We start from the raw sequence: 26,772 nt of genomic DNA, 5'->3' as shown, positions 1-26,772 counted from the left end.
ATTAAATATGCATGTTGTGTTTGTTTATTACTAGATAGGCTGTTGGATTACGGAAAGTTTATTATATTTCTGGTTAAGTTTTTTTTTTTTAAATCACGAGTGGGTGTCAAATTTTAGGTATTTTCCCCTTGAATTGATAGCATCATATTATTTTTATCTTTTTTGTTCATTAATATGCCAAATTACATTGTGTTTTCAATGTAAAGACACCATGCATTACTACAATGAACCTGTCATTGTTATGTACTATCCTTTTTATTTATCGGTAGGTTCAATTTGCTAATACTGTGTTTAAGATTTTTGTATATATATTGATATTAGTTTATAGTTTTCCTTTCTTGTCGTATAATATCTTTGTCAGTTTTGTATATGGGTTATCCTGATGTCAAGAGTTTGGAAGTGAGGAAGTGAGGAAGTAAAGCAGATAGAAGGAAAATGAAATCTTTAAGGCAAGATAGTACTGGGAAACAAATGACCCCAAGTTTGTAGCAGGGAGAGGCTGCAGAAGAAGAGCAGGAAGAGCGATGAAGGAGAGGAAAACAGAGTCAAACCTTAATGTCCTTCAGGTGAGATAGCTCTGGCTCCCTGGTCTTCCTGACCAGCCACCCAATATGGGCGATGCTCACTGCTTTTAGAGGTGGGCCCCTTATCTAGCTACAGGAACATCTCAAGTGACAAAAAAACCCCACAAAACTTAGGCCATTTCAGTACCTGGGGCCTGGAGTACAGGGCTTAGGGCTTTTCTCCACACAGATCTGGCAATAATTTTATCCACTTATTGTTACTACCACCCTACGACTTGGGTGATGGGACTATCCTGTCTTCATATCTCTCCATCTTCCATTTTTCCCCCTGTAAACAGCCCCCCAAGTCTTTTTAAGATGATTTATTTCCATGTAAATATATAGTATTCTCAAAAATTTATGAGAATATCAGTATATTTTTATATATGTGTATTTTTTTTCAAAAAAATTTTAATTTATTTATTTTTAATATACATCCAAGTTAGCACATAGTGCAATAATGATTTCAGGAGTAGATTCCAGTTATTCATCCCCTATGTGTAACACCCAGTGTCATCCCAACGAGTGCTCTCCTTAATGCCCATCACCCATTTAGCCCATGTCCCCACCCACAGCCCCTCCAGCAACCCTCAGTTTGTTCTCTGTATTTAAAAGTCTCTTGTTTTGTCCCCCTCCCTGTTTTTATATTATTTTTGCTTCCCTTCCCTTATGTCCATCTGTTCTGTATCTTAAATTCCACATATGAGTGAAGTCATGTGATATTTGTCTTTCTCTGACTTATTTCACTTAGTATAATACCCTCTAGTTCCATCCGTGTTGTTGCAAATGACAAGATTTCATTCTTTTTGATTGCCGAGTAATACTCCATTATATATATATATATATATATATATATATATATATATATATACACACACACACACACACATACCACATCTTCTATATCCATTCATCTATTGATGGACATTTGGTCTCTTTCCATACTTTGGCTATTGTTGATGGTGCTGCTATAAACATTGGGGTGCATGTGCCCCTTCGAAACAACACACCTGTATCCCTTGGATAAATACCTAGTAGTGCAATTGCTGGGTCATAGGGTAGTTCTATTTTTAACTTAAAAAATTTTTTTTAATGTTTATTTATTTTGAAGGAGAGAGAGACAGAGCATGAGTGGGGGAGGGGCAGAGAGAGAGAGGGAGACACAGAATGTGAAGTGGGCTCCAGGCTCTGAGCTGTCAGCACAGAGCCCAATGCAGGGCTCAAACCCACAAGCCGTGAGATCATGACCTAAGCCGAAGTCGGACGCTTAACTGACTGAGCCACCCAGGTGCCCCTATTTTTAACTTTTTGAGGAACTTTAATACTGTTTTGCAGAGTGACTGTACCAGTTTGCATTCCCACCAGCAGTGCAAAAGAGATCCTCTTTCTCCGCATCCTCGCCAACATCTGTTGTTGCCTGAGTTGTTAATGTTAGCCATTCTGACAGGTGTGAGCTGATATCTCATTGTGGTTTTAATTTGTATTTCCCTGATAATGAGTGATGTTGAGCATCTTTTCATGTCTGTTGACCATCTGGATGTCTTTTTTTGAAAAGTGCCTATTCATGTATTTTGACCATTTCTTCACTGGATTATTTATTTTTTGGATAGTGAGTTTGATAAGTTCTTTATAGATTTTGGATACTAACCCTTTACCTGAATGTCACTTGCAAATATCTTCTCCCATTCCGTCGGTTGCCTTTTAGTTTTGCTGATTGTTTCCTTTGCTGTACAGAAGCTTTTTATCTTGATGAAGTCCCAATAATTCATTTTTGCTTGTTTCCCTTGTCTCCGGAGACGTGTTGAGTAAGAAGTTGCTTTGGCCAAGATCAAAGAGGTTTTTGCCTGCTCTCTCCTCTAGGATTTTGATGGCTTCCTGTCTTACATTGAGGTCTTTCATCCATCTTGAGTTATTTTTGTGTATGGTGTAAGAAAGTGGTCCAGGTTCATTCTTCTGCATGTTGCTGTCCAGTTTTCCCAGCACCACTTGCTGAAGAGACTGTCTTTATTCCATTGGATATTCTTTCATGTTTTGTCAAAGATTAGTTGGCCATATATTTGTGGGCCTATTTCTGAGTTCTCTATTCTATTCTGATCTATGTGTCTGTTTTTGTGCCAATACCATACTGTCTTGATAATTATAGCTTTGTAATATATTGTGAAGTCCAGGATTGTGATGCCTCCAGCTTTGGTCTTTTTTTTTTTTTTCAGGATTGCTTTGTCTATTTGGGGTCTTTTCTGGTTCCATACAAATTTTAGGATTGTTTGTTCTAGCTCTGTGAAGAATGCTGGTGTTATTTTGATAGGTATTGCATTGAATATGTAGATTGCTTTGGGCCGTATCAACATTTTAACAAAATTTGTTCTTCAATCCAGGAGCATGGAATGTTTTTCCATATTTTTGTGTCTTCTTCAATTTCTTTAATAAACTTTCTTTTCAGTGTATAGATTATTTCACCTCTTTGGTTAGGTTTATTCCTGGGTATTTTATGGGTTTTGGTGCAATTTTTTTTTCATATTTTTAACTGATGAAAGGTATACACAGCAGATCTTGTAAGTACCGTAGTAGCTCAAAAAAGATGGCCATGTTACTTCCTAATTCAGCCTATATGGTATTAATTCATCCTGTGGGTTTTCTGTGCAAGTAGCCTTTTCACATTCCATTGCCTAGTGTCTAATAACTAAATACAGATATATGTTTTTAAAGTTTATTTATTTTGAGAAAGAGATAAGTAGCACATGGGAGGGGCAGAGAGAGAGAAAGAGAGAATCCTAAGCAGGCTTAGAACTGTCAGTACAGAGCCTGACGTGAGGCTTAAACTCAGGAACTGTGAGGTCATGACCTGAGCCGAAACCAAGGGTTGGATGCTTAACCATCTGAGCCACTGAGGCATCCCATAACTAAAAATATTTTTAAAAGAACCAAAAGATTATTGTATTTGCCTTAAATTCTTTATTGCACCTAATCCTAACTTTAAGTTCAGTCATTGCCTCACCTAATCTCAATTCACATTGTTTTTTTTTAATTTTTAATTTTTTTTAAACATTTATTTATTATTGAGAGGCAGAGAGAGATAGAACATGAGCATGGGAGGGAAAGAGAGAGGGGGAGACACAGAATCTGAAGCAGGCTTTGGGCTCTGAGCCGTCAGCACAGAGCCCGACGCGGGTCGAACTCACAAACCGTGAGATCATGACCTGACCCGAAGTCAGATGCTCAACTGACTGAGCCACCCAGGCACCCCTCATTCCACATTGGTTTAATGTGCGTATAATCTATGTCTGTTTATGTCCCCAGAGTTTAGCACAAAGTTTGGTATACTGGTGCTCAATATATTTTTTTACTGAAAGAAGAAAGAATGGATGGATGAATGGATGAATGAATGAATGAATGAGTTAATGAGTAAATGCAAAAGGCTAAAAACTAGTCTCTTTGATTCTAGTCTTGTCCTTTGTTATAGTCAGAAATCTATGGTGGCCTCCCAATGGCCTACCTCCTTGTACAACTCCCTCCCCGTGAGTATGGCAGAAATCCGAAAATGATGGGATATCACTTCCATGATTCATTTATTGTCTTTAAGAAAGAGATTATCTTCAGTGACCTTGAAAAAATTAGGTGTAGGTGAGCCCTTATAAGAGAGGGAAATCTTTCTGAAGGCAGAGACTCAAGGCATGAAGGAGGTTTGACACAGAGAAGATTCTGCTGCTGACTTTGGAGATTCTGTTGCTGCCATGTTGTATAAGATGAATGCAAAAGCCATTGGCAAGAAACTGGGAGTAACCTCTAGGAGCTGAAAGTAGCTTCAGGCTGGCAATCAGTGAAGAAAAGGAGACCACAGTCTTACACTTACAAGGAACTAAATTCTGCCAATAACCCGAATGAGCTTTCAATCAGATTCCTTCCCAGAGAAAGATGGGACTGACGTAGTGTCCCCTCCCTAAGGAAAGAAATGAAACGAAACAAAACAAAACAAAAACCTCAAGGCAACCTGGTTATACGTGTACGTGACAACATCCCTCACGACCTTGTAACGTGAGACCGCTTAATCAGACTACATATTTGTGTGTTACCATATATGGGAGACAAAGAAGTAAAATGTATAAAAAAAACTACACCACATGGTGTTTGGGGCTCAATTCTTTGGGTACAAACCCAACTGAGTTGTGCCGGCACATAAAGTTGCTTCCTGGAGAGAAAAGCCTCCGTGTCACGACTCTGCAAGAATCCTGCTACAGGAGACAGTTGGCCAATACCTGGAGTGAGAGACCCTGAGCAGAAAATCCATTTGAACCTTGCTGGGTTTCCTGATCCACGGAAACTGTGCCATAATAAATGTGGGTTGTTTTAAAGCCTCTAGGTGTATGATTATTTGTTACAAGTCCAGAAAAACTAACTCTTCTTTCTCTGACATTCAGTTTTGATCATGCCGTTACTCTGCTTGGAGTCTTCATATTGTCTTCGTGATAAAATCCAACTTAAATAAAGACTTTTACAATCCTAATCAGCCCCCTTGCCTCATTGCCTGCCAGTTCGATGCAGTTCAATCCATTCCAGCCACGAAAAATGTGTGGAGGCCCCTGATGACACTACGCTTTCTCTTGCTTCACTTCTTTCTTGGACTTTGTAGGGGCCCCCGGTGGGCTGCCCCCAAATGTACCACAATGACATACTGATTATTTTGAATTGAAGCTACTTGCGAAATAGCCGGTGTAAGGACACTTACACCCTTAGACCTCTGACCCCCTGAAAGCAGAAAATAAACCTCTCGTATGAAAAAATATCCTCCCTGTACTAAGAAGTAAAAAGACATCCTTATCACCAGAGATAAGGACTTTAAAGTCAAGAAAGCAGAAGAAATAGACCTTGGTATGTGTATGTGTGTTTACTAATCTATAGCTACCTGGCCCAAATTCCACTTAGAATTCCTTACTAATTAAAGTTCCCAAACATCTGTTTTCTTTAGCCCATCGAGTTCTCACAAATTGATTGTCTTTTTGTCTAAATTGTATAAAAACTGCCTGTTTTGTCATTTCTTTGAGTCTCAATTTTATTATTGGGCCTCCAGGCACACATAATAAAACTTTGTTTTTTCCTTCTGTCAATCTGTCTCCCTTCAGTTTAATTCCCAAACCAGCTGGAAAAACCTTGGAGGAAAAGAAGGAAGTTTCTTCCTGACTATAACTTCATGTCTCAGTCTGAACTTTGCTTTGCTAGCTTTTACTAGTGCCCTAAGGCTGGGTGAGGCCACTGTCACTCCGGTCCCCAGGGGATCTTGTTTTTACTCCTCTTGCAGCATTTGGAACACTAATATACCTGTCTGTGTACCTGACCATCTCCCTGATTGCACAGCATACGATTTGAGGGCACTATTTTTATCTTACTCAGCATTATCCTTCTCCAGGGTCTAAGCCCTTGTTGAATGACTGAATGTGTAAATGGGAAAAGAAGCTGTGCACTGCCTTATAAATGAATTAGGGAAGAGCCAAATTTTCATCTGTGTGTTCCAGTGTAGAAAGATGGTTTTAAATACCAGCCAGTGCTGTCGCTCTGTTAGCTGAATTAACTTGCATACTTAAGTTTCATTTGCATGCTTTGAGAAATAAAGATACTAAGAGTGTTTACCGTGTTTGGAGAAGACACTAGGAAACGCGAGCAGTTGCACAGTGCCAAGCACATAGTAAAATGTGCAGAAATGTTGGCTATTGGTTTTATTGCAGTTTTTATTAATTATCATTTCCTGAGTGCCTACATGTGGGCTACAGAGGGGACCAAAGATCTTTCTGGTGGGTTTGGCAGAAATCTTAGTTTCTTTTTCCTTTTCTCTCTTTCTCTCTAACAAGGAAAAAGAAACCTAATGACGTTCTCATGCTGGCCACTGATTGCTGCTGAGTTTCACTTTCCTTTCTTTCAAACACAGATGCCACAGATCTCGGCAGAACCTTCTGTCTCCAAACTGTGGCTGCTGGATCCAGCTAAGACTACATTTAAGCTTCATCCAACTCTTAAAACCAGGTAAGTGATTTTTTTGCCATCTGATGCTTCCTAGCTGTGTGTAAAGAAAATTGCCTGTTTTCCTTTCTTTGAAAATGAATTCAGAGTGAAATGGCTGCTAATGGCTGCTAATGATCATACTTTTCTCTTTCATTTGTTGTGTTTTTTAATGAAAATTTTAAATACAGGGAATGCTAGAGAGTAAGTTCTATCAGATTCTTAAGATGATTTATCTAATTAGAGTAGTTTTTTCCTCCTGAAAAAACCAAAAGCATTACAGATAATGTTGAAGTTACCTGTGAATCTCTCCTATACTCCTTTCTCTTCCCTTCCTTGCCAGAGGGAAATATTATCCAGACTGCGGTATAATTATTGTTGTGCTTGTTTTTTGTGCTTTTGCCACATATACCTCTGTATCTGAACATGATCTCTAGTATTGCTTTGTGTTAACAGTTTATATGAATGCTATCATACTAAGTGTATTGTTCTCAACTTGCTTAGTCTTTTGAGCTTTATTAAGGTTGATACAAATAGGCCTAGTTCAGTCACTTCAGTGCTCTTTAGTATTTCATTGTGTGAATATGCCAAAATTTGTATATCCAGGCTTCTAATTTATCCTAAACAAAGCTGCCATGAATATGCTTGCTCCTCAAAATGATATATGTCCATCAAAACAATGTGAATATTACTGAATCTCCATATTTGGGTCAACTTGGTATTGCTGGCCCCTTGTTGGATGTAAACTGCTATCTCATTATTGTTTAATTTACAGCTCTCTTTCTAGAACAGTTGAACATTTTTTTCATGTGTTTATAGTTGATTTGAGTTGCCTCATCTGTGAATGTCTTCATATACTTTGACTACTTTTCTATTAGAGACAGTTTTTCCATTAGATGTGAGGTACACACACACACACACACACACACACGCACCGTGGAATATTACTCAGCTGTAAAAAGAGATGAGATAAGCCATTTGCAACAGCATGGATAGATCTAGAGGGTATTATGGTACGTGAAATAAGTCAGAGAGAAAAGTGCCATCTGATTTCCCTTATGTGTGGAATCTAGAAAAACAAAACAAATTAATAAAGAGTATGGGTTTATTTCTGTATTTTGCTTTTTCTCTTGGTTTTCTATCATGTTCTTTCATTTCCGGCTTTGTGTTTCTGATGAATGTGAGTCACTAAATCTAAAAACATTGTGGGGGTAGTTTGAAGCTAGAAAAATGTTCTCTTCATCCAGACAAGATTTGTTTTTGCTCCTGCCTTACAACTAGAGGCACAGGCAATCTTCATGTATGTGAACCCACTCAGAGACTGAAATTACCAGGAGATGGAATTAAGTCTGTACATTTTTAGGCCACCCTTTTTTCTTCCCTGTAGCTCTTCAAAATCCTTGCCCACAGCTTGGGAGGAAGATTGCCAAGGCACCCTCTTTCTTGCACTATATTCCCCTAGCTCTGTGAGTCTAACAAAAGTTTTGCCTAACTTCTCAGCATCTCAGGCACCTCTTCTAAAGTTCACAGACGCTCCTCAGGGAAATGTGCTCCCAAATGCCAAGCTTCCCTCTCCGTCTTCACTTCTTTTCCAAATCTTAGCCAATGACATAGTCTTCACTCCTTTGTTATCTCTTCAATGCTTTCAAATATATATATTTACAGTTTAACCTGTGTTCTAGTTTTTGAAAGAATTGAAAGAATTGGCATGATGACTCATGGTCTATCCTGCCACTGTGGGACCTCCATGTCTATTAACTCCTCTCATATTTCAATTTCTTGCTCTGTGAACTGTTTTATGTATAAATTCCCCTTTCCTATCTTCTAATTCATGGGCTGGCAAACCATGACCTGTGTACCACCCACTTGTTTTTGTAAAAAAAAAAAAACCTTATTGGAACATAATCATGTCCATTTGTTTACATATCATCTATGTTTTTGCATTACATTGGCAATGTTGAGTTAATTATGGCAGAGATTATATGTTCCCCAAAGCCTAAAATATTTACACCTGTCATTAAGAAAAAGTTAGCTGACCCGTGTTCTAATTTATTAATTTTAATTTTGCTTTATTCTTTATTTAGTTGCCCATTTGTCTACTGACTTAAAAAATTTAATGATATTTTAATGATATTTTTTATTTCTAAATTATCTGGGTTTTTTTTTTTCATATCTACCTACTATTGTTCTATCTCTGGTTTTTTTTTGTGTGTGTGTTTTGTTTTGTTTTTGTTTTTTTGTTTTTTTACATTGTAATCCAACCAACGTGTTTTAATTGGATCGGAGAAAAAAATAACGCACTGGAACTAGAAGAAGCAGAAATCTGTACTTTAAGCCACTGTGGTATACTAACTAGCCTCTCAACCTATTATTGTTTTTCTATCAGATACAGAAAATCATGGCAGTGACAACGAGATTGACATGGAATGAGGAGAAAAGTCTGCAAAAGCTGCTTGGAAACGTTTCCTTGAGACTTCTTTATAAGTCTAGTGTCCATGGACATACAAGTTTTAGTTTGCTTGATAGGTGCCAGCTTCAGGGATCTACTATAACAATTCTTTACTTTTATAATAAGATTATTGGGGTCTTTATACCTGGGCATTATCCTGCACCAGGTAAAGAGTTTACAGAGCCAATCCCCTCCTTCTGTTTTTCATTTCAAAGGAATAAAGCTACAGAAATGGCAATTGCAGTTCTAGAGGCAGAAGTGAAAATTGCTTCTGGGCAACTGACATTTTGTTCCTTTGATCAAGAGATGTTCTGTATAGATTCAAGCAAAACCAAACTTTCTATACATCCTTTGTTAAGCTCTGAATTAGGAGTACATATCTCCTCTGACCTCACTTATTTGGAAAATGAAGTCTTTCGAGTTGAAGGTATGTTAAATGAGATAATCCAACATTCTGGTTCTAGTCTTTCTTTGTATTTGTTGGTCATCACTGAGCTACAAGAACAAGGATAAATGAGAGGAACAGTCAGGTTTCATGCCATCAAATTACTGTTTCATAAACTGCAAAATGTAACCTGGGAAGAATAAAGGTTATGATGTATTACCCAGAAGGTGTAGACAGCTTTGAACAGAGTCAGTTGAGGAGTGAAAGTGGAGAGATGGAGATGGAAAGTGAGCGATAGCAGGGGTTTGTTTTGATATATGACCCCTTTTGGGTCAGCTCTAGGACCTCTGGGTATACTTATGTGAGAGTTTGCAGAGTAAGTTAATTATCCTCCCTAGAAGGGGGGTAATTTTCCTTTCTCTCTTCACTAGGGTTACCAACACTAACTCCTAACTGGACAGCTCGGCCCTGGTTTATATAAGCAGACTTGCTGCCCCACTGAAAAGGTTGACTTGGCATATTTAGCAAGACAAGTTAAAAACCTTATTATGCTATGTTTATTTCCTACAGGAATTAAGGATGATACAACCTATATGCTCAAGGTAACAAGAGCCTCAAAGTAAGTTAGGTTTTTGGACTATTACTCACTTTATTTAGAACACTTCTATAAATGACATTGGAAATTAAATAATAAAATAAAAAAATATAACTTGGGTGATAAAAATGAATTATAATATTATTTAAATAATATGTTTGAGGCAATTTACAGCAACAGCAAAAATAGAATGACTACCAACTGTGAACCTTTAAAAATCTACCTGACAGCAATTTGACTTTCTTTTTCACTTGAGCTGGCTAGATCCAAAGTTTTCCAGACAGAAATTTCTAGATGACTATTTCAGATAATTCCTTTGAAGCCTTTCCTTGGGAATAAAGTTTTGGGGGAATTTCAGTAAGTTTTAAAAGCAAACATCCGGGGCACCTGGGTGGCTCAGTCAGTTAAGCGTCCGACTTCAGCTCAGGTCATGATCTCGCAGTTCATGAGTTCAAGCCCCGCGTCGGGCTCTGTGCTGACAGCTCAGAGCCTGGAGCCTGTTTCAGATTCTGTGTCTCCCTCTCTCTCTCTGACCCTCCCCCATTCATGCTCTGTCTCTCTCTGTCTCAAAAATAAATAAACGTTAAAAAAATTAAAAAAAAATAAAAGCAAACCTCCTTTCCCCAATTTATAAATATCTGTATTGTATATATTTTATTTCTCCTTAATATAATATTATTACTGAGATAACACACATCTTCAGTGTTGCTGATATTTCTCTGACTTGTGTTGTCAAGGCTAATAGTTTAACAGTGATTTGGTTGCTGGTTAATGTTTAGCTTTATTAAGATATAGATAAATGCATTTTCTTCAAGCACAAAATGTGTAACCATAGACCATTTCACATCAGATGAGAGATGGGCATTAATACCCAAATAATACATAAGTAATTACAACATACTTGTAAAAGGAAGGAACGAAGGTCCAGGAGAATTGTGCTGTTGTTCCTCTGGGGGTGTGGCTGTTTTAAGTTCTGCATGTTATTTCACAGGCAGAGGAATCAGCTTCTAGCAGAGCTCAGAGCCTTCAAGCCCAAAGTAGACTTGATTTCAGAAATTTGTATTCTCTTGCTGGGTCCAGTTGGATCTGGAAAGTCTAGTTTTATCAATTCAGTGAAGTCTGTTTTCCAAGGCCGTCTGACTCGCCAAGCCATAGTGGGGTCTGATGACACCAGCATTACTGAACAGGTAAGTTACTCAAGGATTTCCTGAGGGTTTTGTTTTATTGATTACAATTATTAGATTTGTTCATTTCTTTGCCATTCTCTGGGAATGTTAACCTTCTCACCTACAAGCAATTAAATGCTAAATCAAATGTAAAACAGGAGTAAAAGCTGAATCTGAATTGCCTCCATTGAGTTGTGTTTTACTGAGAGGCTTTTCATTTTTATGCACGCAAGAAGCACTTATATTTAGAATGCTTAAACTTGTAAAATACAACACTAAAATTTAAAAAAACTTTGTGTAAGTCTTTGTCTGTTATATTAGAAATGTGTTTTTACTTATGTCCCGTATGGTTTTACCTGGATTGAAATTCTTTTCTCTTTTTTTTGTAATAAAAGAATGAAACCCTTTCCATTTTACAAAACCATTTTATAAGAAATGATCATGAAAAGCAAGGCAACAATTCACTTTGGTGAGTCAACCTTCAAAGGGTAAATCTATCAGTGCTCCTGTGAACACAATCCTATTTGTAAACAAATAGGAGTACTAATACCATTTTTAAAACTGTTACTCCAAAGACCTATAAATTATTGTGGAAAAACTTTCTCCCATTCTGTGCTTCTCAATGTTATACAATCAAACAAAAAAATTAAGGGGAATGAATAGGACATTTCATAATCAAACTGTATTTTTCCGTGATTGCTACAACCTAATATTGTTATCTTCTGATTGGAAATGTGCTGTGCACCGTCAGTACAAAATTTTGCATCGGACAGACGTGGCTCATTTTAGTTTTGTGTCACATTTAATAACTGAAAGCATTTTCTATGATTTTCAAGAAACACATTTTATTTCTTGAAGTTGGCTAGATTCTATCTACTTGGCTGGCTTCATCTTGATGTATTAGTCTAGCCTCAAAAGCCAAAGCAAGATACGGCAACAGCAGTTCAATACATTAAGCATTGATGGAAATGTTTCTGTTAAATACTGTGTTGGCAGTAAAGACCTAAATACAAATAATTGGTCTTATTACACAGGGATTTCAATGTAGATAATAAACAAATAAGTACTATTCACTGTGATAGGTGCTGTAGTACAGGTACTCACCAGGACAGGATTCATCTCCTTCCTTTTCACATTACTTTAAGAGAAGATGTAGATCCTGAAGTCCAAATGAAATGCAAATACTACTATATAAACTGAAGGAATACAGGACAGAATATTTATCAAGGAAACAGAATGTATTTTTTAAATGATTTATTTCTTATTTTGAGAGAGAGAGAGAAGGGAGGAAAGGAGAGAGAGAGAGAGAGAGAGAGAGAGAGATCTCAAGCAGGCTCTGTGCTGGCAGTACAGAGCCTGAGGCAGAGCTCAGTCTCACCAACCTTGAGATCATGACCCGAGCCCAAATTAAGAATCAGATGCTTAACTGACTGAGACACACGGGCGCCCCAAGGAAGCAGGAGTTTATTGCTCAGGGACCCTTCTCTTTGAAGAACTCAATTTGTGAAGGAAACAGATTAATGAAAACTATGAATGTGCCTACTGATACTAAAATTACACAATGCACTTTAAGTACGTGACTCTACTGCTTTGTGTAATTCCTTTCCAGTGGAGGCACCAGTAAAGTCCCATTTACTTAGATCAAAATATCCAGTGATATTGCTCCTAGGCATTGGACTTATGGACCAATGGGAGCTTTTGACTTCATTACAGATTCCTATAGGTCATAGAGGGGTTCTCTGCTTCCTGGTTGGGAATGGGAGAATTGTGATTCAAGTTGTTGTTTGGTATCTCGGAGTTAGCATTTTTCTTTGTGTTTCTGCCTAAATCTTCCATAGTTGTGCCTATTTGGAAGTATATTTGACCAATAAAGATTTTTCAGAGTTCTGAGAAATCCTCTTGGTATCAGATTGAGTGTGTTTATTAAGGAAAGACGATTTGTTAAAGCAGAGCTTCCCAAAGTGAGGTTTGTAGACCCCTGAGTGTCCCTGAGAGAATTTTATGGGGTCTGTGAGTTTAACATTATTTTCATAATAATACTAAGATGGTTTTGCTTTTTGTAGGGTATGGACATTTGAACTTATCATACAAATGTAGTTTTATTTGTTGCTTGGCACCTTTGCACAAATCAAGTAATGGCACCAAACACTGTTAGTAATCATTGTATTCCTTTCTACCACTCAGCTTGCAGGAAAAACAAACAAAATGCTTTCACTTAAGAATGTAACTGATGAATAAGTAACATGGATTTTATTTAAACTCAGCTTTTGAGAACACATTATTTTAATATTTTGTGTGATGAAATGGGAAGTACATATAAAGGGTTTCTAAGGCATACCAAAATGTGGTGGTTGCTGAGCAAAGACACTGGTGCAATTGAGTTGTGAGCTGAACTTTTCTCAGGTAACATCATTTTTAATTGAGAAGACAATTGGCAGGCTTGCTTATTCATACGTAGCTATTCAGTAGAAATTCATGGAAAATGCACTAACTGAGCATATCACTTCAAGAAAAACAACCAACCAACGATGTTTGTTGCCAATGGTAGCATTTGAGTTTTAAAGAAAATTAGAACTTTGAGCAGCTTGTATCTACCATTTTGAGCTTCATAACTTCCTAAGACTTAAAGACTTATCTGGTAAGATTAGCGGTGCTAGTAAAAAGTATGATGTTTTAATATTGTCCAGTGAAATGTGCCAATATTTGGAAGATCTAGGTAAGCCAGTGAACCAATATTTTCAAATAAACAAATGCATTGTGTTACTAAGCCATGCATGGGTACAAAGTGTATTCAAAGTGTAGGATAGATCAATGAATTTAATGTAACTGAGTATGAAAATATCACAGATTCCACATTACAGCTAACCTTTGAGAAATGATCACTTGTTAAGCTTTGATGCATTATTAATGAGGAATATCCACAATTTTCTGAAAGCTGTTAAATTAAATACTCTCTCCTTTTCTTACTACATATATACACGTGAGACTAGGTTTTCTTCATATACTTCAACCAAAATGATCTATCACAAAAGACTGAATTCAGAGGCAGGTATGAGAATCCTGCTATCTTCTATTAATCCAGATACTAAAGAGCATTGTAAAAAGTAAATTGATCCTGCTGTTTTTAATATTTTTTTGGAAAGTAATTTTTTTGTAAAAATGTTATTTGGGTTAACATGCAATAAATTCATAATTGTATTTTAAAATGCTTTAAGAAATATTTAAAATTATTTCAGTTTCTAGTATGTTAAATGTCAGTAGATATGATCTACATAAATAAAAATCTCTTCGAGATTCTCAGTAATTTTTAAGAGTATCAGGTGATCCTGAGACTAAAATGTTTGAGGACCAGTGTTAGATATTAACCACCCTGTGTTCTTCCTATTGTCATGTCTTGAATGCTTGTTGAAGAACGAATTTTTACATTTGATATACTTTGTTTTATAGTATAGGATTTATTCCGTTAAAGATGGGAAAGATGACAAATATCTGCCATTTATGTTGTGTGACTCCATGGGGCTACATGAGGAAGAGGGAGTAGGATTGTGTGTGGATGATATACCCCACATCTTAAAAGGCTGTGTGCCAGACAGATATGAGGTAAGAATTCTCCAATCTCGAAAACCTTTCAAATCATTTCCATCAATGCTCTTTGTTAAATTTTTACCCTATGAGACAATTTCAACTGTTATAAGGTGTTTTCAACATCAACCAACACTACTCTACTTTTAAATGAATAAATGTTCATATAAGTAAAGTAGAAGAACTTATTTTCTATGGCATCAAGAAATATAGGCTGGGGTGCCTCATTGGTTCAGTTGGTAGAACTTAAGACTCTTGAACTCAGGGTCATGAATTTGAGCCCCACACTGGGCACAAAGATTACTTAAAAAAATAAGGTAATCTCAAAAAAAAGAAAGAAATACAGTCAAAAGCAGTATTTTACTTATACAAATTTCAGAAAACGTTCAGGAAAAGATTGTTCCTATATCACTTTTACAATAATGTAAAATAAGTAGAAAAGTAATAGTTTAACCTCATGCACTTTTTTGATCACTTAGACAAAATATTGGAACATTTAACCACTTTTTGTTTAAGTGTGATATTGTTATACTATAAGTACTTACGTTTCACCACTTAAATGCCACCTAAATACCTACATCCAAAAGTTGGCTTTGCCACTAATTAGATGTGTACTCATAATGAAGTTACATATATGTCTCTGCAAGTCTTACTTTTTTATGTGTGAAATGTAGGGAATAATAAAGCCCATTTTGTAGAGTGCCTGCAAAGATAAATGAGAGAATGTACTTTAAATGCTCAAAAAGTCAACCATTATTATCACCTTTCTTTTAGGCATTGGGTGTGATACAATCAGCCTCAATTTCTAAACGTGACTTCTGTTGCTGCTCAGTTGTGCTTGATTGGAAACCTTAACTATGGACTCATATATTAAAAAAAATTATTAAAAACCTATTTTGTTACAGATGCTATGCTAATTGAAACACATAGTTAACTAGGAACGTAATTCTCATCCTCACAATTTACAGAGACATAAGATACAAGGAGGTGGAACAGAGCAGAGAGATTGGAGAACTTGTGAGCCTACTAACACCTTCGTTTTTCACAACAGAGAGGCAATCTACTCAGTTCAGCATTGAAACATATAGTTAAAAAATAATGAACCTGTGCTCGCTTCGGCAGCACATATACTAAAATTAGAACGATACAGAGATGATTAGCATGGCCCCTGCGCAAGGATGACACGCAAATTCGTGAAGTGTTCCATATTTTTTTGTTGTATGGAAACCAATTTGACAATAAATTTCATATACTGAAAAAAAATTACTAGAAAAGCACAGAGGGAAATAAAGTTACTTGATATTATTCGAAAAAAAAAAAAAAATGAACCTAGCCCTGTACTGTAGTTTTAAATCTATTTTCTTAATCCTAGAAAGATTATCATTCTTGGTATGAAGATGTTAACTTAGAATTTGGGATTTTTCTTCTGTTTCTCTTTAGTTTCTTTTTCTTCTGTAAAATTAAAGAAATTATGTTATTTTATTTTTTTAATTTATTTTTTTTAGTAATCTCTACACCCAACATGGGGCTCGAACTCATGACCCTGAGATCAAGTTGTGTGCTCTTTTTTTTTTTTTTAATGTTTATTTAGTTTTGAGAGAGAGAGAGAGACAGAGCTCGAGCTGGGGAGGGGCAGAGAGAGAGAGACGAAGACACAGAATCTGAAGCAGACTCCAGCTCTGAGCTGTCAGCACAGAGCCTGATGTGAGGCTCGAACTTATGAGCTGTGAGATCATGACCTGAGCTGAAGTCAGATGCTGAACTGACTAAGCCACACAGGCACCCCTAATTTCAGTCTTCTGACTGAGCTGAACAAGCACTCCTATAGCATTTTTTTTTATTTTATTTTATTTTGAATGTTTATTTTATTTCTGAGAGAGTGTGTTAGCAGGGGAGTGGCAGAGACAGGGAGACAGAGGATCTGAAGCGGGTTTGGTGTTGACAGCAGAGAGCCTGATGTGGGGGTCGAACTCACAAACTTGCAAGATCATGACCTGAGCTGAAGTCTGAGGCTTACTGGACTGAGCCACCCAGGTGCCCCCTATGGCATTTTATTTTAAATGGCATTTCCCATCCCCCCTCCGTTTTTCTCCTCTATTCATTAGTCCATTTAAGTATGCAAAATGTTTAAAGTCTTAAATGATGTGTAACCAATGTCAATGGTCATTTTTTTTTTTTTTTTCTGGAGACTCGGATTTGAAATTAGCTTTTTAAAAATATATTTATTTATTTATTTTGAGAGAGAGCATGTGTGCGTGGGCACTCGTGCACACAGGAGTAGGGAAGGAGCAGAGGGAGAAGGAGAGAGAGAGAATCCCAAGCAGGCTCCATCCTGTCAGTGTGGAGCCCAACTGTGGGGCTCCACCTAAAAGACCATGAGATTATGACCTGAGATGAAATCAAGAGTGGAACACTCACCTAGCTGAGTGACCCAGGAGCCTCTGAAGTTAACTTTTTAAACAAACATTGTTTGCATTTTTCTGAAATAGTTCCATTATGGATAATGTAAAGTATGGATACTTATAATTTTTGCCAAAACAATGAGGTGGTTTTTCTATACGAAAGATATAATAACATTACACTCCTAGTGGAGAGGAAGTATGGAAGGGGGATTACTAATTAACCTGGGGAAAAAGTGGCTAGGGGGAGGAAAGTTTTGGGTTGGAGGTTAGTGGTAGTTGCATTTCAAGCATGGATGTGTTTTAATGAAGTCAGCAAAGACTCTCTAAATGTTACCTTATGTTTCTATAACAGTTTAGCCCCCATAAATCAATTACGCCAGACCATCCTATGTTCATCGCCTCTCCGTCACTGAAGGACAAGATTCACTGTGTGGCCTATGTCTTAGATATCAACTCTATCAGTTCTATCACCTCTAAGGAGGTGGCAAAGTTCAAAGAAGTTCAAAAAGAGGTCTTAAGCTGTGGTGAGTCTCATTGTCCTTACTAAAAGAAACTTGTATTTTGAGGGGCACTTGGGTGGCTCAGTTGGGTAAGTGTTCGACTTCCGCTCAGGTCATGATCTTGCAGTTTGTATGTTTGAGCCCCAAGTCAGGCTCTGTGCTGACAGCTCAGAGCCTGGAGTTTGCTTTAAATTCTGTCTCCCTCTGCCCCTTCCCCACTCGTGCTCTGTCTCTGTCTCTCAAAAATAAATTAAAACATTAAAAAAAATTAAAACACCTTTTATTTTGAAATAATTATAGATTCACAGGAAATTGCAACGAGCATACAGAGAGGTCCTATGGACCCTTTACCGAATTTCCTGAGTCCTAGATTGGTTACTGGCAACAGTAGACAGAGATCATTTACATATTTTTTTGTCACGTGTGATTTTCCAGTGGCTTGATAGTCAAGTCACCTCCTCATATTACTTGACCTGACCAGGAAGATCAAAACCAGAAAATTGCCACTGTTATGTGTGTGTGTGTGTGTGTGTGTGTGTGTATAGCCCTGTGTTGTTTTATCACATTTGTAGATTTAAACGTAGTTAAGTGAGTCACCCTCATTTATGGTCTGGGTGCTTTTCAGTCTGTTGCTTTCTCACTGGATGTCAGGGCGACTGGGTTTGTGTGGGGCCCTTTAAGATTGAGATCTGTGTTGTTTATAATTCTGTGATTCCCCTGGTCTTAATCCCCATTGTTTTTCAAGACCAGACATTTTGTCTTTCTGGTGTCAGCCCCCAGCATTGGGGTGCCTGATGTGGGGCACAGTCCCTTCATTCCCTTGAGAAAGAGTTTGTATTTTTTTGCATCCCACCTGATTGTGAGGTCACTGCATCTGGAGTGGGATCCTGGGCAGTGTCTCTGCCTCTCATACCCTTCTGGATGCACTACTTTTGTGTTTTTTTTTGTTGTGGACATGCTAGTCATCTAGTTCTTAGGTCCTTTTCAGAGGACAGTGATTCCATACGTAGCTGTAAATTTGTTGTGTCCATAGGCAGAAATGAGGTCAGGGTCTTCCTATGTTGCCATCTTTAACTCATCCTCCATGGGAATTTTAGAATTACCTTGTCTATTTCTACAAAAAATCTTGCTTGTAATTACATTACATTAACCACATGTATAATTACATTAACCACATGTATAACAGTAACCACATGTATAAATTTTGGGGAGAATTGACATCTTTACTCTGCTGAGTCTTCCAATCCATGAACATAATATGTCTCTCCATTTATTGAGATCTTTGATTTCTTTCACAAGTTCTCCACAGTTTTTAACATTCAAGTCCTGCACATGGTTTATTAAATTTATACCTACATATTTAATTTTTTAAAAATGATATCATATTTGAATTTTGGCTTCCAGATGCTTATTCCTGGTACATCAATTTACAATAGAATTTTGTATGTCAATCTTGTTTCTTGTGACCTTGCTGAACTCACCTATTAGTTCTACAAAAGTTTTTTTTTTATTCCTTGGGATTTTCATACCATCTTAAATAGGGATAATTTTGTTTTTAATCTGTATGCCTTTTATTTCCATTTCTTGTCATATTTTTCTGGCTAGAAGTTCCAGTACTGTGTTGAATAACAGTGGTGAGAGCACATACCCTTGTGGTGTTTTGATCTTATGGGGAAAGTATTCAGTGTTTCACCATTATGATGTTAGCCATATATATATATATATATATATATATATATATATATATATATTTTTTTTTTTTTTTTTTTTTTTTTTTTTTTACAGCTGTGCTTTGTCAATTTGAGGAGGTTCTTTATTCCCAGTTTTCTGAGTTTTTTTTCCTTCTTGTCCTGAATGGATGTTGAATTTTATCAAATAATTTTTCTCCATAGATTGATATAATCATGAAAAAATTTTCCTCTTTATCTTCTTAATATGATGGGTTACATTGATTTTTGAATCTTGAGCCAGTCTTGTCTCCTTAGAATAAATCCCATGTATTATGAAACATATTTTTTTCATATATTGCCAAATCCTATTTGATAATATTTTATTAAAAATTTGGGGCGCCTGGGTGGCGCAGTCGGTTAAGCGTCCGACTTCAGCCAGGTCACGATCTCGCGGTCCGTGAGTTCGAGCCCCGCGTCAGGCTATGGGCTGATGGCTCGGAGCCTGGAGCCTGTTTCCGATTCTGTGTCTCCCTCTCTCTCTGCCCCTCCCCCGTTCATGCTCTGTCTCTCTCTGTCCCAAAAATAAATTAAAAACGTTGAAAAAAATTAAAAAAAAAAATTAATGAAGGATATTGATTCGTATTTTTTTTTCCTGATGCTTTGTCAGGTTTTGGTGTCAGGGTAACACTGGCTTCATAAAATGAGTTGGGAAGTGTTCCTCTTCCATTTTCTTGAAAGGATTGTGAAGAATTGGTGTTAATTTCTCTTTAAATGTTTGGTAGAGTTTTCCATTGAAATCATCTGAGTCTGGAGATTTCTTTTTCAGGGGTTTTTAAAAAACCAAAAATTTAATTTTAAAATAGTTATCAAGCTATTAATCTATGTCATATTAGGTGAGTTGGGATAGTTTGTAGACTTTAGTTCATTTCATTCCATCTAAGTTGTCAAATTTATGTGGATAGAATTGTTCATAGCATTTCCTTATTATTCATTTTATATCTGTAGGGTCTGTAGGGATATCTCTGTGACCTTCCTGATATTGGTGATTTATGTCTTTTGTTTTTCTTTGTCACTATTTCTTTTTTTTTATTTTATTTTATTTTATTTTTATTTTTTTTATTTTTGATTTTTTAATATATGAAATTTACTGTCAAATTGGTTTCCATACAACACCCAGTGCTCATCCCAAAAGGTGCCCTCCTCAATACCCATCACCCACCCTGCCCTCCCTCCCACCCCCCATCAACCCTCAGTTTGTTCTCAGTTTTTAACAGTCTCTTATGCTTTGGCTCTCTCCCACTCTAACCTCTTTTTTTTTTTTTTCCTTCCCCTCCCCCATGGGTTTCTGTTACGTTTCTCAGGATCCACATAAGAGTGAAACCATATGGTATCTGTCTTTCTCTGTATGGCTTATTTCACTTAGCATCACACTCTCCAGTTCCATCCACGTTGCTACAAAAGGCCATATTTCATTTTTTCTCATTGCCACGTAGTACTCCATTGTGTATATAAACCACAATTTCTTTATCCATTCATCAGTTGATGGACATTTAGGCTCTTTCCATAATTTGGCTATTGTTGAGAGTGCTGCTATAAACATTGGGGTACAAGTGCCCCTATGCATCAGTACTCCTGTATCCCTTGGATAAATTCCTAGCAGTGCTATTGCTGGGTCATAGGGTAGGTCTATTTTTAATTTTCTGAGGAACCTCCACACTGCTTTCCAGAGCGGCTGCACCAATTTGCATTCCCACCAACAGTGCTCTTTGTCACTATTTCTAAAGGTTTGTCAATTTTATTGTTCTTTTCAAGGAACCATGTTTTTGTTTATGTTTTAAATTGTTTTTCTGTTTTAGTTTGTTCTTTGATTTCTGCTCCTTAGGGTTTCTTTCATCTTCTTGATTTGGATATAATTAGCTTTCTTTTTTCTTGTTTTTAGAGGGGAGGAACCCCTTCCCTTCCTTTTCCTTCCCTTCCCTTCCCTTCCCTTCCCTTCCCTTCCCTTCCCTTCCCTTCCCTTCCCTTCCCCTCCCTTCCCTCCCCTCCCCTCCCCTTCCCTCCCCTCCCCTCCCCTCCCCTCTCTTCCCCTTCCCTTCCCTTCCCTTCCTTCCCTTCCCTCTTTTAACCTTTTGTTCCTTTCTTTCCCTTTCTTTTCACCAGTTCCAATTAGCATTCCTTAGTTGTGCACTTCTCCAGCAGCCAATATAGGCTATTTGAAGTAAAAAGAAAGCCTAGAGAACTCACCACCATATTTTTCGTTGGATCCTGTGGTCCTTAGCCAATTTCTGTTATTTTGTTATTCTCTCCACATTTCAATGTTTGTGTTTGATTTATAAATAATGTCTAGTGTTTCTAGTTGTATTTAGAAGGAAGAATAGGGAAAAGTATATTGGCTCCATTTGGTCCAGAAGTGGGAGTCCTTTCACTGAATTTCAGGAAAAAAAAAAAAAAGACCCAAATAAACACAACCAGAAATGAGATATTACAACTGATACCACAGTAACACAAATTATCATAAGAGACTACGATGAACAATTATACACAAACAAAATTAGAAGAAATGATAAATTCCTAGAAGCATACAACCTTCTGTTGTATCCTTCATGAATCATGAAGAAATAGCAAATCTTGACAGACCAAATATGAGGAAGGATATTGAATCAGTAATCAAAAAACTCCCAACAGACAAAAGTCTAGAAACAGGTGGCATCACTGGTGGATTCTACTGAACATTCAAATAAGAATTAACAGCAATCCTTCTCAAACTATTCCAAAAAGTAGAGGAGGAGGGAACTCTTTCAAACTCATTTTAGAAGATCAGCATTACCCTGATATCAAAACCAGGCAAGAACACCACAAGAAAATAATATTACAGGCTAATATTCCTAATAAGCAGAAACATAAAAATCTTCAACAAAATATTAGCAAACTGAATTCAATGATAGATTAAAAGAATCATATACAATAAACAAGTGGGATTAATTCCAGAGATGTAAGGATGATTCAACATTCACATATCAATCAATGTGATACACTACATTAACAAAATGATGGATAAAATCATATCAATAGATGCAGAAAAATCATTTGACAAGCTCAACATCCACTTATGATAAAAACTCTCAACAAAGCGGGTAGAGAGGGAATATCTATATCATATATATGACTCATATATATGATTCATGTAAGGGGAAGATACTAAAAGCTCTTGTAAAGAACCTCAGGGATATTCTTGAATGGCATTTGGAAATCTTAGTTTTATAATATTTTTTCCTGGGGAAGCAGGTGTTAGTAAAGAGGCTTTTGATTCGGTTAGCTGCCTATTGGGAGAGGGCAAGAAGTCCTTAGTAGAACTGTGAAATCAGTGTGCTTTGTTTTTACAAATACTCTCACACAATCTTCACTTTCTGGGGTCTTTTTTGCTCTTCAATATCCAGCAACCACCCTGCCTCCCACCCCACCTTATCACTTTAAAACACACTATTTGGAGTGGTAGATGATTGCAACATGGTGTGAATTCAGTTGCATTTAGAAATTATATCTCACGTTGGAAGAAAAGATCATTTCTCCTATTAGAAGAACTTCAGGTTCCATATTGACATTTACTGGGGATATTTCATTCTCTAAATCTTCACCCCACAGAGAGTTGCTTTCACACATACTGAATTGCCTTGTTGACACATTACTGTTTATGATACAAAATCACTGATTTATCTCTTTGATATAGGTACAGCACTTGTGGTCTTGCTTACTAAAATTGATAAGTGCAGTGAAATTCTTCAAGACAACTTTTTAAACGTGAATAATTCTATGACGTCCCAAAGCCAGGTAAAGAATATATTTCTAACCAGGAATTATTGTAATAGTGTTATATTATGTGTGTGTGTGTGGGGGGGGGGATGTATGGGTGTTGTGTGTGTGTGTGTGTGTGTGTGTGTGTGTGTGTGTGTATGTGTTCACACTACAAATGTGAACAGGCAAATGAAGAAGTGGATCAATTGCCTGATTAATTCAAGTTTATGTCCTACTTTAAAATAATAATTATCTGCATTATAATTATATTCAGAAGATAATTTATCAAGCTATTGCTTTTTCAGTTTCTTTCTTGAATTATATTTGAATTTAGTCCTTTTTCAGATATGAGTTATGCTTATTAATTTTTCCACAGATAATAGAAGTCAGCAAAATGCTAGATATTCCTATTTATAATATCTTTATGGTTGAAAATTATTCATCAGAGTTGGAGCTAGACCCTTTAAAGGACACTCTGATCCTGTTTGTCCTGAGGCAGATGTTACGGATAGTGGATGACATTTTAGAGGATTTGCCTCTTGAAACAGGTAATCTGGCCCCTTTTCCACTCTTGTCATAAAGCATTGGTATTTTTTGAAAATCCCTGAGTTCTACCTTACTGGGCGGCTGGTGCCCACTTGCTTGCTCTAGACCTGACAACCATGTTAGGATATGTGCTTTGTTTCTATTCTTTTCCTTTTGTTTTCAGGTAAAATTGTCACAGCTCTACATGTGACATCAGTTGCTTTGATTTTGATACTTGGCCCAAACCTGGATTGGCATGCCCTGGTTAGAGTCAGTCTCTGCTGACAGCCTCTTTATGACTTCTGCTTTCACTCATGTTTCACCTTCGGTCCCTGACAGCATCTAACTGACAGTTTCTTCTAGGTCCTCAAGCTGAAAGGACAATCCTGAGCACTGGTGGGCCAAGATATGCCCCACTGCAGACCACCCTCTGGATTCCTGCACTATTTATGATTTTAATTTCTGTGACACCTTTTAAACCTCCCCAGCAAAATTAACTGTCTCCTTATGTATTTGTCTATAGCTCTGTATTAAAAGCTCTATGTGAGTACTAATACATTGAATAATAGTTTAAACATGATTACATGGATGTCTAGTTCCCTAAATAGATTGTGAGTTCTTCAAGAAGCAGGGTTTGGATTTTACGCACATTTGTATGACAGAGTTTAGCACAGTGCCTGACAAGGAGTAAGCGCATCCCTCCCAACTTCCCCAGAGTGATAACATGTACTTAAATTTTTCCTCCTTACAGGGAGGAAGGCTGGAAGAAAATCAAATGCCAGAGACAAGAAATGGACATAAAGGAGGGAGAATGTTTCATTTATCTCTGGATGAAGATATGAATTTAAGGGAATTAAAAAAAGCAAATATTTCTTAAGGACTTACGTGCTATTTCTGTGAAAAACAAACAAACAAAAACAAAGCTTCTTCCTTTAATGAACTCATGCCTGATTTTCATTAATTGAATTCCAAACCATCCTAGCCATGTCTCCCAAGTAGAGTGATCAAATGAGGCTACTTACTAGTGAAAGGCAATAAGAAGGTTGTCTTTAAAAAAAAAAATTATGTTTATTTACTTTTGAGAGACAGAAAGAGAAAGAGCATGAGTGGGGGAGAGGTAGAGAGTGAGGGAGACACAGAATCCCAAACAGGCTCCATGCTCTGAGCTGTCAGCACAGAGCCCGACTCAGGGCTCAAACCCACCAACCATGAGATCATGACCTGAGCTAAAGTCCAGCACTAATGGACTGAGCCACCCAGGCACCTCAAGAAGGTTGTCTTTTACAGGTATTCCCAAATGATTCTAAATTCCTCTGGGTAGCTGTGAAGTTAGGACTAGCAATAAATAAATAAAGAATTTCTGAAGACAGGTTTTAGGTTTTTTCTTCCATAAAACCCTAACTCTCTTCTCCAAATTTCTTAGTATTTTTCAGATGAATATGCTTTGATTCAATAGTTACCTATATTAAAGTAGTCGAATATACTTTTAGTCAGAATTATTGTCTTCTTTGGGAAGTCCTGGGTATTATCATGGCAAGAATTCCTTAGGGATAGTTGTGGAAAAACAACTATTTCCTGAAGCAAAGCTACAGGTGAAATGGTGCCCAAATGAATGTTTGATAGCGTGATTCAGAGCAAGAGATAGATGGTATCTTTAAAAGAGACAGAGGAGTAGGATGGTGACAGATATTGAGGAGTAGAGCCAGAAGTAGATGTTGGGAACAAAGAGTTCCAGCCGGGATGGTTACGTCATGGACGTAGGCAGCAACGGGTCCAAAGGGTAGTATGTGTTCGTTTCCATGTAGTCCACGATACAAACAAGCCACAGCTGTAATTGGGTAGAAGACTGAAGGTGATTGAAGACCCACCGTTGTCCTTTACTGACTATAGGGCCATAACTCATCAATCTTCATGTGGAGTCAGCAAAAATCTGGTCAGAGGAAGGTTTTGCTACATGCAGAAGTATATTCAAGATGGAACTTCCTTACTCTGTTTGAAGGGTAGTGTGGAATACCTCATGAAGGAGATGGGGACCCTGAAAGGAAGAAGAGTAATGGAGAGATCAAGAGAGATAAACCATAAGAGACTTAACAGTGCAGTAGTTTATACTGGAAAGTTGCTAGGAGAGTACATCTTAAATGTTCTCACCACATGTGCAAAAAAGGTACTTATTTGAGGCAATGGATGTTTTAACTAACCTTATTGTGGTAACCAGTTGCAATATATACATGTTATCAAATCATTACACTGAACACCTTAAACTTACACAATGTTATATATTAATTATATCTTTTTTTCCCCTGGGGATTTTAATTTATTTATTTAGTATTAAAATCCACTGATTCTTGACTAACACATGAAGTCTGAAACAATCAACTTTCCTGAGTCTTATTTCTTTATATTTTTTATTTTTTCAATTTTAATTTTGGTTACTTTTTTTGTAGTTTCAAACTTTTATTGAATTCCAGTTAGTTAACATATAGTGTACTATTAATTTCAGGAGTAGAGTTTAGTGATGCATCACTTCCATACATCACCCAGTGCTCATCACAAGTGCCCTCCTTAATCCCCATCACCCAGTTAATGCATCGCCCCATCCACCTCCTCTCTAGCAACACTGTTTGTTATCTATATGTAAGAGTATATTTATACAATTATATCATAATAAAACTGGAAAGTAAGTAAAAGTGGCTGTTTCTGACAGAAGTTTGTAGCATTATACAAATTCACCCAGCATCCACCTTAATAAAATACCAAGAGTCATTATGGTAGGTGATGTGTAAGCCTGTGTCTCTTTTAGAAAGCTAATTTTATTTTATTTTTATTTTTTAAAAAAATTTTTTTAATGTTTATTTATTTTTGAGACAGAGAGAGACAGAGCATGAGCAGGGGAGGGGCAGAGAGAAAGGGAGATACAGAATCTGAAACAGGCTCCAGGCTCCGAGCCGTCAGCACAGAGCCCGACGCGGGGCTCGAACTCACGAACTGTGAGATCATGACCTGAGCCGAAGTCGGATGCTTAACCGACTGAGCCACCCAGGCGCCCCTAGAAAGCTAATTTTAAAGATTATCATGTTGCTTCTTCATAAAAAAGGCAGGCCCAGGGGCTCCTGGGTGGCTCAGTCGACTAAGCATCTGACTTCAGCTTAGGTCAT

At 37.2% G+C, this 26,772-nt stretch overlaps 1 protein-coding gene and 1 non-coding gene across 2 annotated transcripts; both read left to right on the top strand.

Moving 5' to 3' along the window:
- Nucleotides 1-6,442: 6,442 nt before the first annotated feature.
- IFI44L (interferon induced protein 44 like) lies at nt 6,443-26,276 on the top strand. Its single transcript, XM_019413912.2, has 9 exons — nt 6,443-6,575; nt 8,938-9,427; nt 9,956-10,004; nt 10,972-11,167; nt 14,594-14,746; nt 17,483-17,654; nt 23,028-23,128; nt 23,469-23,640; nt 24,369-26,276. Exons 2-9 carry the CDS (start codon nt 8,950-8,952, stop codon nt 24,416-24,418), a joined length of 1,371 nt encoding a protein of 456 aa, XP_019269457.1. The 5' UTR covers nt 6,443-6,575; nt 8,938-8,949; the 3' UTR covers nt 24,419-26,276.
- Nucleotides 15,835-15,941, top strand: LOC128775946 (U6 spliceosomal RNA). The gene has a single exon (XR_008420924.1). It is a non-coding gene; the product is annotated as a U6 spliceosomal RNA (small nuclear RNA).
- Nucleotides 26,277-26,772: the final 496 nt, after the last annotated feature.

Source organism: Panthera pardus, unplaced genomic scaffold (genome assembly GCF_024362965.1).
Source record: "Panthera pardus isolate Hobbes unplaced genomic scaffold, ASM2436296v1 HiC_scaffold_11, whole genome shotgun sequence".
Taxonomy (NCBI): domain Eukaryota; kingdom Metazoa; phylum Chordata; class Mammalia; order Carnivora; family Felidae; genus Panthera; species Panthera pardus.
The sequence above is the reverse complement of the archived record's forward strand: the minus strand, read 5'-3'. Positions and strand labels throughout refer to the sequence as shown.